Source organism: Neolamprologus multifasciatus, chromosome 1 (genome assembly GCF_963576455.1).
Source record: "Neolamprologus multifasciatus chromosome 1, fNeoMul1.2, whole genome shotgun sequence".
Taxonomy (NCBI): Eukaryota; Metazoa; Chordata; class Actinopteri; order Cichliformes; family Cichlidae; genus Neolamprologus; species Neolamprologus multifasciatus.
This window is the reverse complement of record NC_140439.1, coordinates 30,844,081-30,858,329: the sequence shown is the minus strand read 5'-3', so window position 1 is coordinate 30,858,329 and position 14,249 is coordinate 30,844,081. Positions and strand designations below refer to the sequence as shown.

At 40.4% G+C, this 14,249-nt stretch overlaps 1 protein-coding gene across 1 annotated transcript in view; it reads right to left on the bottom strand.

Annotated features, from left to right (window-relative positions):
- Positions 1-7,708: 7,708 nt before the first annotated feature.
- tox3 (TOX high mobility group box family member 3) overlaps positions 7,709-14,249 on the bottom strand; it is a 37,101-nt gene continuing 30,560 nt past the window's right edge. The window contains exons 4-7 of the mRNA XM_085156573.1: positions 10,572-10,835; positions 10,227-10,457; positions 10,031-10,111; positions 7,709-9,800 (exon numbers count right to left, since the gene is read on the bottom strand). Of these exons, the coding sequence (XP_085012699.1) occupies positions 8,958-9,800; positions 10,031-10,111; positions 10,227-10,457; positions 10,572-10,835 (1,419 nt within the window). The 3' untranslated portion in view covers positions 7,709-8,957. The remainder of the gene's footprint in view (positions 9,801-10,030; positions 10,112-10,226; positions 10,458-10,571; positions 10,836-14,249) is intronic.

Here is a 14,249-nt window from a genome sequence, read left to right as displayed (position 1 = left end):
AGAAAAGGCTTTATGAGGGGAAAAGGAGCTATTTCAGTGTGCATAACTGGCTGCACACCTACACCTGATACCGCAGATATTAGGGTGGAAACCTTTCAAAGCATGAACTGGGTGTTTTTCAGCAGTTTCTTTTCGTCTGTGTTCAGCTGTAGATATGAATTTATTTGAAAATCTAAACAACCTACGACTTTCTTTTTGTAAATGTATAATCATAATCTCCTATTGACAGTATGTGAATAAAACCTTTGTCTAAACTAGAGGGTCTCTTTGTAAAATGAAGCTTAAAGTATTTCCATGGTAGATCTGCTTTCTTTGGCTGACTGCACTGTTGAATCACACAATACTGACCACACTGACTTCTATTACCATTCTCCAGCTTGCTTCTCTTTAGTAATTTTGCCCTTTGCTGACAGCTTGAGTGCAGAAAAACCACAATGTTATACATTCACAAAAGGTGTGAAATCTGATATCAATAAAATGTCGACTACATGGATTTATCCGCCTTTTGATGTTTTCATAGGAGCTGATTCTGACATGGCGGAGGCGTAGAGGAAGAAGACTGAGGAGAGTTATTTAGTGCATGATGTTTTGAATCAGATAGAGAAACTTGTATGAAAAAGCTACTTAGACACCACTGAGCAAACACGCAGTGATCCAGTGTTTGAGCTTGTGGACTAAACGAGCAAACAAACACCATGTTAGCTCAAAACTTTCCAAAGCTACACAACATCACACAATTTTTCTTTATAGCAACAAAAATGCAACTGTTCATTTAGGCTCGCTGAAGATCCATGCAAACTGCTGCTTTCTTAAGGCAGTGCAGCATTTTGGCCATAACTAAAAAAAGCCAAATAACTAAAATATTCATTGGAATCATCGTTCATGCATTCATTTATTCATAGAACTTTATTAATCCCGAAGGAAATTCATGCATTATGTAATATAATACACATCAAAACAATGACTCGCCTTGAATTTTGGTACAAGTGCCAATGTTTTCATAATAATTATTTTGATAAAATTTCCTTTACTTTGTATTCACGTGGCTAATATTGTTGTTTCATGTGAAATATATGGATTGTCGCAAGATTTGAGGGAGTTATTCATTAAACTGGTTTGGTCACTTTTAGATGTTATAAGAGTAGATTTAGATCTGAGGGATTCTCTTTCCTTTACTCCTCCACTGTGCCATATTACTGCCCATAGAATTTACTTGCAGGCTATGCTGGCATCAACATTAATATAATTTCCTTGAATAGAGAAAACAGCAATTCATATTGCCAGCCTGACACTAATAAAATATTTAGAAATTTTTTGAAAACATATTGAAAATCTAGAAAATGATCACCTCTGGTGTAAATCTGAAGTGCAGTGCAGTGCATGTATGTGCAGCAAAACTCGCGCTCATAATAAACAATAGGCAGCATGGCCTTTTAGGACTAAAATGACTGTAGGTAATAATGTGTTGAGGGTAAGTGAAGACCTCTGGCACCCAGCGAGACCCCCAGCTCTGCTTCTTCCCTCCCCTTTAGCTGGCCCCTTCTCTCTCTGCAGGCACTGAACAAAGAGAGGACCCAAACAATGGATCACTCTAAGAGTTGAATGGCTTTGCGGGTCAAGCACTAACCCCCTCCCTCTCCCTGTTTGACAGAAACACAACCCACACTTGTTCTGCTGAAGAGAGGCTGACCCTCCCGGCAAAGAAATAATGAACACTGTCTGGGCATTAAACTGATAAAACTACAGGGACTGGAATCAGTTTGGCAGACAAATCACCTCTAATGGCGTGAGGCTGGAGCCTGTCTTCTGTCCTGTCTCTCTCCTCTTCATTACAAGTCTACTGTACACTCTCCAGGCATCCATATAGTCATGTTAAGCTGCTCAACAGAGTTCATAGCTCAGGACGTGACCTTAAAGAGCAGCTGTCCACTCTTTTTCTTCAGGCATCACTCGTTTTTTTTTTTTACATTTACTTCATTTTCTGTTTTCAATCTTGGTTGCTTGTAATGGTGTTGCAAACAAAGGGGCCATCATATGCAGTCAACTGGAAATGTGTTTGGGGAGTTATTTGCTAGGCAAATTGACTGATCAACTGCCACAGAAGCCTCTGTTGATAAATAAAAGCTCCGCCTATCACATCTCTCGCAGCATCAGGGTTCAACCCAGACATTTGCATGTTTCATAGTCAAATTTGTTAAAAATACGTTTGCAAATCATTTCTAGAATTTATTGTGCACCTTCTTCCTGGAGTTTCACAGCAGCTGGCAGGTTGTAAATCACATCACAGAAAGATGAAGAATTTCTTTTCAACTGCTTTCCTGTGCATGTCTGAGCCATCATGTTCAGTTGTTGTATGGATTCAAAAACACAGTCAGGCATCTGGTGCTGTAAGGTTAAGGAATTGTTTTAATGTTATAAATTATGTGCAAATGCAATTAGATCCAGGTCTGTTCATAGCCCCGGCAAGGTACGATAAGATAAAACTTAATTATCCCCATAGGGACGATGGGTAAGATCATCATCATTTACTGATGCCTCCCTCCTCCGCTTCTTCCTACACTTTAACTTTGCTCCTTCTTAGCTCTCTAACGCCTGTATTGTGTATCAACTGCATTTGAGCTCCTGTCATATTTGTATATGGCAGCCATGACACTTCTGCGGAGCTCAAACGGTGGTTTTAAAGCTCCCTGTCTGCATGGGCAGCTGAGGTCTGGAGGCATCCAAGCTGTTCAGTCTTTCACCTTCGCTCGCGGCCCCTCCCCCAGGTCAGCGGCCATACATTAGATCAAGCTAGGCCTCAAAGGGTCAAGCAACCAGTGCCAATCATTCCACAGTGCACGATACGCAGGAGGGCAAAAAAACTATAAGCCTTTATAAAAAATATTATCTCTTTATCATTTGGTAGTCAGTATCTTTTCCCTGATATGGTATTTATCCCTTATTTGCATTAATGTCACGAGTTGATATGCCAAATTTAATCTGCCTTCAAAATCTACTACTAGTAAAGAACTGTGGTAGAATTTTAATGTTATGTGTGCAATTTCCTGATAAATCTCCCATTTAAAAATAGAACTGTTTTTACATGCTGTACAGGTATTTCTGTTTAAAGCAGTTTAAATAATTCATAATGGCTATTTTATACTATTTCCCGATTTAATGTAAATTAGCAGTCTTTTAAAAGTGTTCAATAAAAATAGTAATAGTAATATTAAAATGGCAACAACAGTGTGACAGACATGTATACACCCTTTTCTTTTTCAACCCTGTTCTTTCCAAGCTCCTTACAATAATAACAACATGGTGTTTCTGACTGTTCTCTGTGTATCTATGCCTGCATATACTCCAGACTGCACTGTAAGGAAACTCTATGGCTCATTTGCCTCTGCTCCTGCACCCTGAGAATTGACTGTGTAAAAGAATCATCCTCAGCTTGAATCTATTATCACCTGATCCTGTACTGTTGCAAGTCTGCCAGGTCCACGGATAGAACAGTCTCACGTTTAACCCTTTCCTCTCTGCTGGATGGCGTTCTCTTTCCCCGACTATTACCAAGAGTAAATGTTTTTCTTCACCCTCTCCAATGAGTAATTTTTGGTGTCGAACTTGTCTCTAACCTTTTCCTACCCCCTTTTGTTTGGCTTTTGTTTGGCAACAGCTGTTATCATGGATTTCTTTTTCTTTTTTTCTTCTTCTTTTTTTTTTCTGGTCAGCTGTGATTGCTTCGGGCAAAACAGGAGCAGATGGTGTTTTGCTATGCATGAATGGAGCGTTAGAGGAGTTGGACTGAATAGGCCAAGTTTTGAATGGTGTCTACACAGCACCTGCCTCTTGTAGCAGCAGGGACATCCTAGTGGCATGATCTGTCTTGGCTTTGCTGCCATCGTAAGGGATGAAAGAAAGAAACAGAGGGGGAACCTTGTTGGGTACCGTCCATATTTATTGATTTTCCTGCAAGTCGTGGCATAATGTGGTGTACAGTCAGTTTGAGTTAATTGGATGTGACACAGCATGCACGTGTAATCTATCACTCTAGTCTCCTGGTACACTTTATCAGTTTTGTTGCCATAGAAACATGTTGGCTCTGTAATAGCCTATATTAACAGGCTAAGTAAGTTGCAATAAAAGGCAATTTCAGAGTTGGGATCCTCTGCTGAACACAAAGCCTATAAAATACTGATGAAATAAATCGGAAAGTGGCAGCAGGGGGAGAGCGAGCTGGATTTTTATATTCTTAAACTAAACAAAGTCCAAATAAAAAGAAACTGCTATCATTTCCATGCAACGCAGGGACATCTGTCAACCTCTGGGGCATGATGATCTGTCACAATAAAAAAAAAGAAGCTTTTTCAAATCACTGACAGCTTGCTGAGCATGTTTTCAGAGCAACTGTATAATTCAACTGAGGATAAATGCTCCAGATGCATTTGGTCTGCAAAAAACTGACAATGCACAATAACAAACTGAGCTAACCATAATAATCTGAAACAAACCAGTCCCTAACTCATATTTTCACTGATGTCACTGTTATAAACAGTTTTTCTTTGGACTTTCGATGTTTATTCCATGACGTTTATTACGTTGACTGTAAGGTAGTAGTGGCTTTCTTATCTGCTTTCCATTTCTGCTTAAGCCACACTCAAATACATGGTGTTTAAACATTGTTTAAACATTAGATAACAGCAGATTGTGATCTGTTTCAATATTCTATTTATTATGATCACATACAGTTAATCATTTACTGTTGTGGGGAAAGAGGATTATTCATTACTAGCACCAAGTCACCAGAGTACAGACCAGCGATGTGCGTTTTTCTTTTGGTGCATGCTAACATGGAGGTATCAGATCTGTGACAGCGTAGCAGTGCACAAGCTGACAGAGGTCACAAGACTGGCAGATCAGACTTACCTTAACAGAATTCAACAAAAGCAGGGGATAAGCCTAATGGCTGAATCACTCGGTCTCCAAGGCAACATCATTGTGCTGAATTCCGTGGATGGAAAATGTGTGTGCACATGCATGTTTCTTGTGCAAACGTGTTTGCGAAAGATCAGAAAGATGGAAAGGGAGCAAAAGAGTATAAATCTAAATATTTATGCATGGATCAAGTTTTCTGCAGCCTGATAAATTTATATTTGTTAAATCCGTTTCCCCTAAAATTCAAAAAAATTATATTTTTAAATTAAATCAAAGTGCTAAATTAACTGACTAAATCAGAAAGGCTGCAAAGGGTATCATAATATTTACACTAAGCCTATTGAATATTCTATTAACTTTGCTAAGAGTCTTTGTCTGTGGTGCTCCTTCAGTCTGGCAGGTCAAAAGTTCCCTAAACAAGCGTTACCATTGGTCAGGGATGTCAGCAGTCCGGCAGACTAACAGAGCAGCCAGCAGCCCCTTCCAAACAAAGTTCACTATTCATCTCAAAGGTCAATAGTTCTCTCTGTGAAGCTCATCAACGCAAGGTCAAGAATTCTTTAAATGTAGTCAGCCATTTCACTGGAGGTCTGATTCCTCCTAGTAAACAAAGCTTGACATTGGACTTGTAGAGGCAGATGTCTCTGCACTCTACTGGATCAGGTCTTATTAGGGAAAAAAAGGGTTGTTTTACCTCCTTTTTCTTTAGGAGACAATGTTTAGGTTGCCGTATCATAGTGGCAGGTTCTGCATCTGCGACCAGACTGTGCGAGTGACTGCAGCGTGGGTCTTATGGTCAGATGGTCAGTGTCAGCAGGGCTTTTGTTAAGCTCATATTGTATCTGTGCAGTGAACGGGAAAATAACAAAAGAGCCAAATAAATCATTAAAATACAGAATCCCTTAGCTTCCACATCTGACTCCTTAGTCATCCTTGGCACTGTGCCCACCAACTGACCTCAGTGGGGAAGAAGGGGACAATTAGGTCACTTCATGACTGCATTACTCAAATGACATATTAATGTCATACTGCCCTTCATGCATTTCATCAGCCTTAGTTAATGATGAGGACAGGAAGAAAGAACTGCATAAGTTATTGACTGCTTCATTCTGTGATCATATCATATCGCACTGAGGAAACAAATGATCTTACGGATACAAGGCTGATGCATAAAGCAGGTGAATACATTTATTTATTCACCTATTCAGATGAAGCCAGCCTTCATGATCCGGGGATGTATAGCAGTGTATTATTCTTGTAAATTATGTGTGTGTGTATAATGGTGTTTTGAAAATATCTGTAACCTTTTTATTGCACAGTCCCATAACTCCAACCCTGGCTATGAGATATTTGTACACACAGTGACCGCAGTACTGAGGGGTTATGGAATAACAAGAAGCTCCATGCATTATTAATGGGCTCTGCTGTGAATCTGTTCAGAATAATAACAGCGATTTCCCAGAGCCTCATTACTGTGTGTTTTTAAAGCATGTGTTTGGTATCCATGGACACCCGCTCTCACATTCTCTTCTTCCCCCTGTATTGAGATTCAGGTCATGCGCGGCACTTGCTGTTTTTAATTTTCATTTCATCATAAGCACTTTAAGACTGTTGCCAGTGCTTATTTGCAGTTTTCCTGCAGACCTCTTCACTCAGGCTTCTGACAGGACAGATGCTGCAATTAATCACGGCAGAGAAATGGGCATCATTTCCACACCGAGCTGAAGAACCAATCACCGCAGCAGCAGAGGCAGCAGAGGCAGGCCTCCGCTCCAAATTACAAATGCCTTCCTAAAACTAACTAATTGAAAACAAACCAAAATGTGAAAATTCTATCAAGCTGCTATCACAGAAGCGCAGGAGCGAATTCACTTTCCTAATTTGTAACTAACATTAACCCGTGTTTAAAATGTCTCAGCTGCCATTGGAAGAAATAAAGGCCCCTTCTCTGGGCCAGTGGATTCACAGCCTATTGTGAAGATATGATAATTATTGTTTGCCTGCCTTCCCTCCCCCGCTCACCATATTATTCAAGGGAGCACAGCAAACCCCTGGGGATGTCTTGGAAATGAAGTGATTTTAAAAGGGAGTAAGAAAGAGGCAGAATCCAGTGCACTGGTGTGTGAGAAGGGGACTGTTATTGAGACAAGTACCAGTTACATGCTGACCTCGTCCAGTATCAACACTGTTTTTACACACAGTAACAATGGACTTCCATTCAAATCACTGAGAAACAGCACAGAGTATAATAAAGCCAACATGAATGCTCATATAACCTTGTAAAGTATTGTTCTCATAGATTTACTTCATAGAAAACATACAAATTTATCTTTTTATATCTGGTGAGCGCTATGAATATCTATAACTGCGGTTCTCTTCAATAACTAACAAGGAAATGAAGAAGTTACGAATAGAAATTATGATTAATATAAATTTTTGAAAGAAAACAGTTCCTTCAAATAAATATTTGTGATTGAGAGTTTAATTTTCAACAGAGACACAAAGAAATATATAATACTTCATACAAAATTATGGCTACTATCATATTAGTGGTGGAATGTCTCTGGATTCGTCTTCATGGCTGAGCAGAAACTCCAACATTAATTTACTTTTTCTATCTTGAGCAGAAAACAACCTTTTCAGAACTCCATACGGATATGCATCGACTCTATGGACAGTTTTCAAATGCAGTTGGTTTTTAAGCAAAATACAAACAAAATTAATTGCTGCTATTGTAACTCATAAAAAAGTATAAAAGAGCAGAAATGCACTATGTGATATAGCAATCCACAGGTCGTTTAACAATGTTTTAATTAAAGCCTCACATATTAAAACTTTACAACAGGTGATATGAAAAATGTACAACATTTTCTTGTTTCTTTTTTTCCCCCGGGACTTCTGTACAGCTGGCAAAAATACCTCCGATGCCTTTTCAGTTGGCTTTGGCAGTGCAACAAACTGGCTCTGCTAGTTTTCTTTTTTCCATTTTTTTTTAAACAATGACAGTATCAAGGAGCAGAGTAAAAATACATCAATCCCCAAACCATCTGCCTTGATCCAGAAATTTGTATTTACCATAAAATATCCCCTTTGTTACACAAAATAAAAACATAATTTAATTGTTAAACATCTGAAGTAAAAACAAATAGATTAAAGAAGACTTTTTTTTTGGGAGGGTGCCAGTTACACACTTTTCGGCAAATCATCTGGAGGGTAAATTACTGGATAAAGGAGGTCTCGTCTCTTCCCACTCTATGAAACATGTACAGCAGATTACAGCTACAGAGTGATGATGGGATGAAATAAATGATTTATGGCAGTTTCTCTCTCTGTCTGTTCAGTCGTTCATCCACAAATCTGGATCCCAAGACCTGTTATTTTCAGTTGCCCTCATTCTTGAAGAGACACTGTCTGCATTTGTGAAATGTTTTACATTTGTGTTCCAACACCACTGGGCCTCCAACATCCGATGATCTGTAGAGTTACGTCTGCAAGAATGATGGGTGAACGAGAAAGGTTGGACTAAAGAAAGTTTGCTATATACCGGCCAGTGTGGGAACAAAGACGGATGGTTACTGGTTTCCAGCAAGGATCCTGCGAGTCATTCAGTCCAGGCAAGAGCTGATAAAAATCCTTTTGATGAAACGCATTCTGAGCGTCCTCACACTGCGCTGAACTGACAACTCTGGCCTCATAAATAAAGCTTTATTGTTAAATAAAACAGTGAAAGATTTGCTTCTTTCAACATACTGTGTGTCCAGTCAGTTCAAATTGAAAACTGAAAGACCTCACAAACAAATAAACAATCACTGGGTGCTCGCCCTAAAAGGCTTCCGTCATAGCTTAGCCTATTTTATAGACAAAAACCCAGTTAACATATTAATCCCCTGTACACGCATGTGCATATCTGTCTATATCAATGGACAAGTTCTTTGTATAACATTCTAAATCTTACACACACTTCTTAAGTGCAACTTAGAAAAGCAACATGTTTGATGCTTTTTATTCTATTCCTGTTCTTTTAGATAGGACTTCCATTTGGCTCAGTAAATGCTGACCTGGGATAGGACCTGGGCATGGGCCTGAATTTGGGAAGGATGCGGCTGCTGCTGTGAGGCTGGCTGCGGGCTGCCAAGTGATGCAGAGCCTCCCACTGAATGGGGTGTACCAGGAGAGTGTTGAGGTGGAGAACACTGGGCCTGGTGCTGCTGCTGCTGATGATGATGTTGCTGCTGTTGCTGCTGCTGTTGCTGCTGCTGCTGGAGGTGTTGAATCTGCTGCTGATGCAGCTGATGCTGCATCTGCATGTGCTGCAGCTGCATCTGCTGCTGCTGTTGTTGCTGCTGTTGCTGCTGCATGTGGTGCTGCTGCAGCTGTTGCTGGAGATGATGTTGGAAATGCTGATGCTGCATCTGCTGCTGGATTTGCTGGTGATGCATCTGCTGCTGCTGCATCTGATGGTGCTGGAGGTGCTGCTGCATCTGCTGCTGCTGCTGCTGCTGCTGCTGCTGCTGGAGCTGCTGCATTGCATGCTGTTGCACCGGTTGCATGGGTGGGCTCATCTGAGAGACTGCTGTGGACTGGGCACCTGCCTCCATGGACCCTCCAGCACCCATCTGGCCGAGCAGCTGCGGAGGCATCCCAGATGACATGTTCTGGTGGGAAACTGTAACAGAGGTCACGATTTGACTGCCCCCTAGTCTCATCTGCAGAGGCTTTGGGGCAATGGCCCGTGGCAGGGCTTGTTGAAGAGCCTGGGAAGCTGATGGCATGGAGGGGTGCTGGTTGAGGGGTGACGGCAGCACCAGGCCAGGGGACAGGCTTGTGGAGGCCAGGGTCTGCTGCACTGAGCGAATTGTCTGGGCTTCAGCTGATTCTGCTGCAGCCTGGATAAGTGAAAAACATAAAAACTTATTACGATTACAGATTTCACCCATTTAAAATCCCACTACCTCCCTTTAAATGACTAGCATATAGTATCTAGTAACTACTTCAGTCATTATAAGTCCTCTACAACTTCACAGTGCATAATATGACACAATGAACTCAATAATTCACACCACCTTTCTGATAAATTCACACATTTTAAAGGTGAAAAGAAGAAATGGTTTCTCACCTTGGAAACCAGGCTCGCACGGTATGCTGCTAGAGCTTTTAAATATTCTTTCTTGGCAGCTTCTGTTTTGCTTTTGTAAACCTGTGATGACACAAAAATGTGTGTGAACAGAAAATTACAGCTTTTAAAAAGGCAAATAATAATAATTTAAGGTAGACTGCATACTACTTTAGAGTGGCGCTAAACTCTGTAGTACCTGCTTCTGTTCCTCTCCAAGACCATCCCACATAGATGCCACAATCTTTGACACTTCTCCAAAGGTGGCATTAGGATTCTGACCCTTGATAGCAGCCTGAGTGTCTCTAAAGAAAAGGGCATAAGCTGACACCGGCTTCTGGGGCTCATTGGGATCCTTCTTCTTCTTCTTTTTCGGGGTCTTAGATTTCTTTGTGGGATCAATGGGGGCTGGTCGTTTCTCCCCAATGACCTGAAATGATGGCAGAGTTAACATAAGGACAATAGCAAAATTGCTCTTTAACAGAGTCTACTTTTTACTGCTACCTTTTAATACAGTAATCCAAATCATTAAAAGTTTGCTCACCCTGTTGGCTTCATCCTGCTCATCCTCATTGATGGAGCTGGAGGGTGAAGGTGTTGCAGACTTGCTGGCAGGAGGTGAGGGGGAAGTGTGGGTGATGTTGGGTCCTGCCATGTTTAAGGTTAGCTGTGTGTTGAGCTGGGATTGGTTGATGGTGGTCAGCTGATTTCGTGACATCATACCATTGGGGCTGTTCATGCTGATGATGGACTTCATCACCATGGCTGGGTTGGATGGATATTGACGTAGATGACCCGGGCCAATGTTCTGCAAAGAAATTCACATAATGGCAAACACCACTTGTTAAAATAATTCAATAAAACTGTACTGTAAAAATTCCTGTTTTTGTTGACTGAGGCCCTTTCTGTTTTTTTCCCAGTACAGACTTCATGCTGCACCTAATTTGTTTCTGCTATCCAGCTTGAATAGCTGTACTCGGTGTGACACCATCCTGCCCAAAGCTTGAGAACCTGTATTCCTTTACCACAGCAGGAATGGGGTCATTGGATTCTGTGGGTTGTTATGTAGCAGATTACATGTCATGATGTCCTGGGTCTTAAATGTCTCTATTACAAGACCTGATAAATTATCTCAACACTCGAGGTGCCATCTTTATACGTCAGTAATAGATGACTACACAGCTTGGTTGATTCATTTCAAAACTCTATTGTATGGAAATCTGTGACACAGCTTTAGACTGCCCAGTCCCTGTAGGGGAGCAGTGGGCTTCAAATGCCACAGTAATATTACATATGTGTGTGTGTGTCAGTTTGTATGCACTACTTTATTTAAGGTTATACAACTCCGAAGTAGGCACCTTTCAAAGATCATGCTTCACTGTTAAAGAGTGGAAAAAAAAAATACTTGTACAGATCAGCTCCATAAATCAGCCAGTTGAAGGAATGAAGCTTAAGAGGTTTGGACAGGTCCCATCCATTCTGCCATCCAGGGTATAATGTAATAACATTTTCTCTTTCACCTTTTCCTAGTAAAACATTCAGTTCTTGAAAGAGTCTTAAAGAAGGTACAGGCGAAGTGTTTGCATTGATTGTGGTGAGGAGGAAATTACGAAGCCTGCCAGCTCTCCAGAGGGAAGACTGATCAGACAGCCAACAGAGCTGACATGGAACAGAGAGGGGATGTGAACACAACAGAAAAGGTGATTTGTTCTCCCTGGGTACATCCATCTGGTATTCAGCAGCACAAACTCAATCTCTCCCAACATCAACACATCATAAACCCACGCACCTGGCTTTATTGAAAGAACCTTATGAATGCCCGTCTTCGAAAACAATATTGTAACACCATTCCAGACAGAAACATATTGGATCTACAATCCATTTCTTTCTCATATGCCATGTCTACTGCTTATCATAAATACAATCTATGAAGTGAAAATGGATTTATATTTACATGAAAGAGCGGGTTTCAACAAAGAGATGAGGAAAAGTTGGGGAAAGAAATTTTAAAAACATATTGTTATTGTTCTTCAAATATGGAAATCCTCACAAATAAAAGCTGCAATAAACAAGCCTGCAACCAAATGACTGTGCTTTACATATCAGCAACCCACTATGTTCCAAGTGTTATTGTCATCTTCATTACTGGGAACACGATGGCTCACCGTTTGCTCTTTGCTCGCGACGAACATCAAAGATGCACACACTGAGCTCATTAGTCGTGGCCATCTGTATAATAACACTTTTGCCCAATCCTTATGGTGCAGTTTTGACTTAGAGCAGTGGCTCATTTTGCCGTTTGGGATGTGGTGAATTCTTTGAAATGGCTTCAAATTAAATATAGTGCATTAAAGAAACAAAGAAAAAAAATGTTTTAATGATCACCTTTAGACACATCATTATATCACATTCAACACCCTGCTAAATATCTGGTTTTACATGTTTCTGCAATAACCAGAGTACCAGCAATTTAGCACCTCACTCTACAAAAAAGCGACGGCAGTTGCGTCACTGAAATGCCAGCATTAGAACATCTGATTTGAATAAAAACATAACAGCTAATAAGTTAGTCAAAGAAATCATCTTAAGTAACAGTTGTCTTGATTGCGAATATGAATCTGATACTAGGGAGGTTTATTTATGTCCCTCTGGCTCCTCATTTGCATTTTGATTGCAGCATTGTCTGGAGTCACAGCAGACATCCAACCAGATAGTTTGATAGTCATCGTAAATCTGCAAATAATTCTTTATCTTGGGTACACAGTGGCCAGATGTGCCCTCCTCAATCAGATTTGTGCGTTTCTAGATGTGCTCCTATCTGTGTGTTTGCACATCAAACACTAACAAGCTGAAATGTACTCTCTAATCAATAAAAGGTTTTTTGAATGTAAATTCAGTTTGTGCGATACCCCGTTGTGTTGCTTTAAAATTGCAAAGCTGAAATGGCTCACAACAAAATAATGATTTTTAGAATATGCTGCAAAAAAAGAAGAAATAGATTGTTTTGTTTTGTACATTATCACCGACTTTAACCACTCTGAACACAGCAGCAGCATAAAGTGTTCTGAAAGCTAGCACATGAGTGTAAAAAAAATGTTTATTATATTCATTTATTTATTTTTTGACAATGCATGAAACCCTTTCCACAATAAAACGCAGGTCAATAAAACCAGCAGCGGAGCTGAAAAAACAACATTATGCATTCGCCAAGTGATAAAAATCTCAACACCGATGTCAATGAAAACAGACTCTAGTCTGTTCTTAAAGATATTGAAAATCAGAATTTGGGAAGAATTTATGAACAGTGGCACCAAGCTGTAACAGGCTGAAAAGAATGTTAACAAGTTCAATTTCCATTCAATCAATGCCAGAGCTCTTGGAAATGTTCCGTGGCAGGAGAGGAGTAAAATCATCTATATGTTAATTATAAGGATGAATCCCCCAGTAACTTTCGCCAGCATGAAAGGTCAGTCCTATTAAAGATAGTTTATCAGTGCTCTGCACATATTCCTTTACTCGGCTTCTAAACGGGAACATCATTTTATTTTTTTTTCCCTTCCATTTTCTGCAACCTGCTGAAGTCTGTGCTTAAGCCAAATGAGAAAAATGGAATTTTGAATGCCGGTAAAGGCTATAATAGCACGAAGATAAATTGTTTTTCTTTCCTCTGCCCTGTCTCAGTCAAACACACTTCGCTCTCTTTCCCTCTCTGTGGTGTGCAAACTCACTCCATCCATCTCGCCAACCTCTAACCCCCACTTAAAAACAAATCTCTCTCCTTCTCTCCTCCCCCCTCAAACTGCAAGGCCAGCAGGTCCCCTCCCCCCTTTGTCTGGTGCAGCCACTGACCCATACCCCTATCCACCATTTCTCCTAGTGCATTATGGGTATTTAAAACTTGTCCAACATGACATCATTTCAGTTTGTGAGCTGCCTGAGAAAAGTAAATTACAGAATCAATCATGCAGAAGGTCAAGCTGAGACTTCATTACAAGTATTGCATGCCTGCATGAATATCTTTCATTTCTGACTGACCCAATATGTCACAATAGCTGTCTGTTGGGAGAGGAAAGAAAAAAGAAGAAGAAGAAGAAGAAGAAGAAAAAAAATCTCTTAAATTGATGTACAACTCATGTCAGTGCTTCTTGGCTTGGAAAGGAGATAAGAGGACAGTGTAGAAAAACATGCTTTCTGCAACACTGCTCACATTTTCCATTTGATT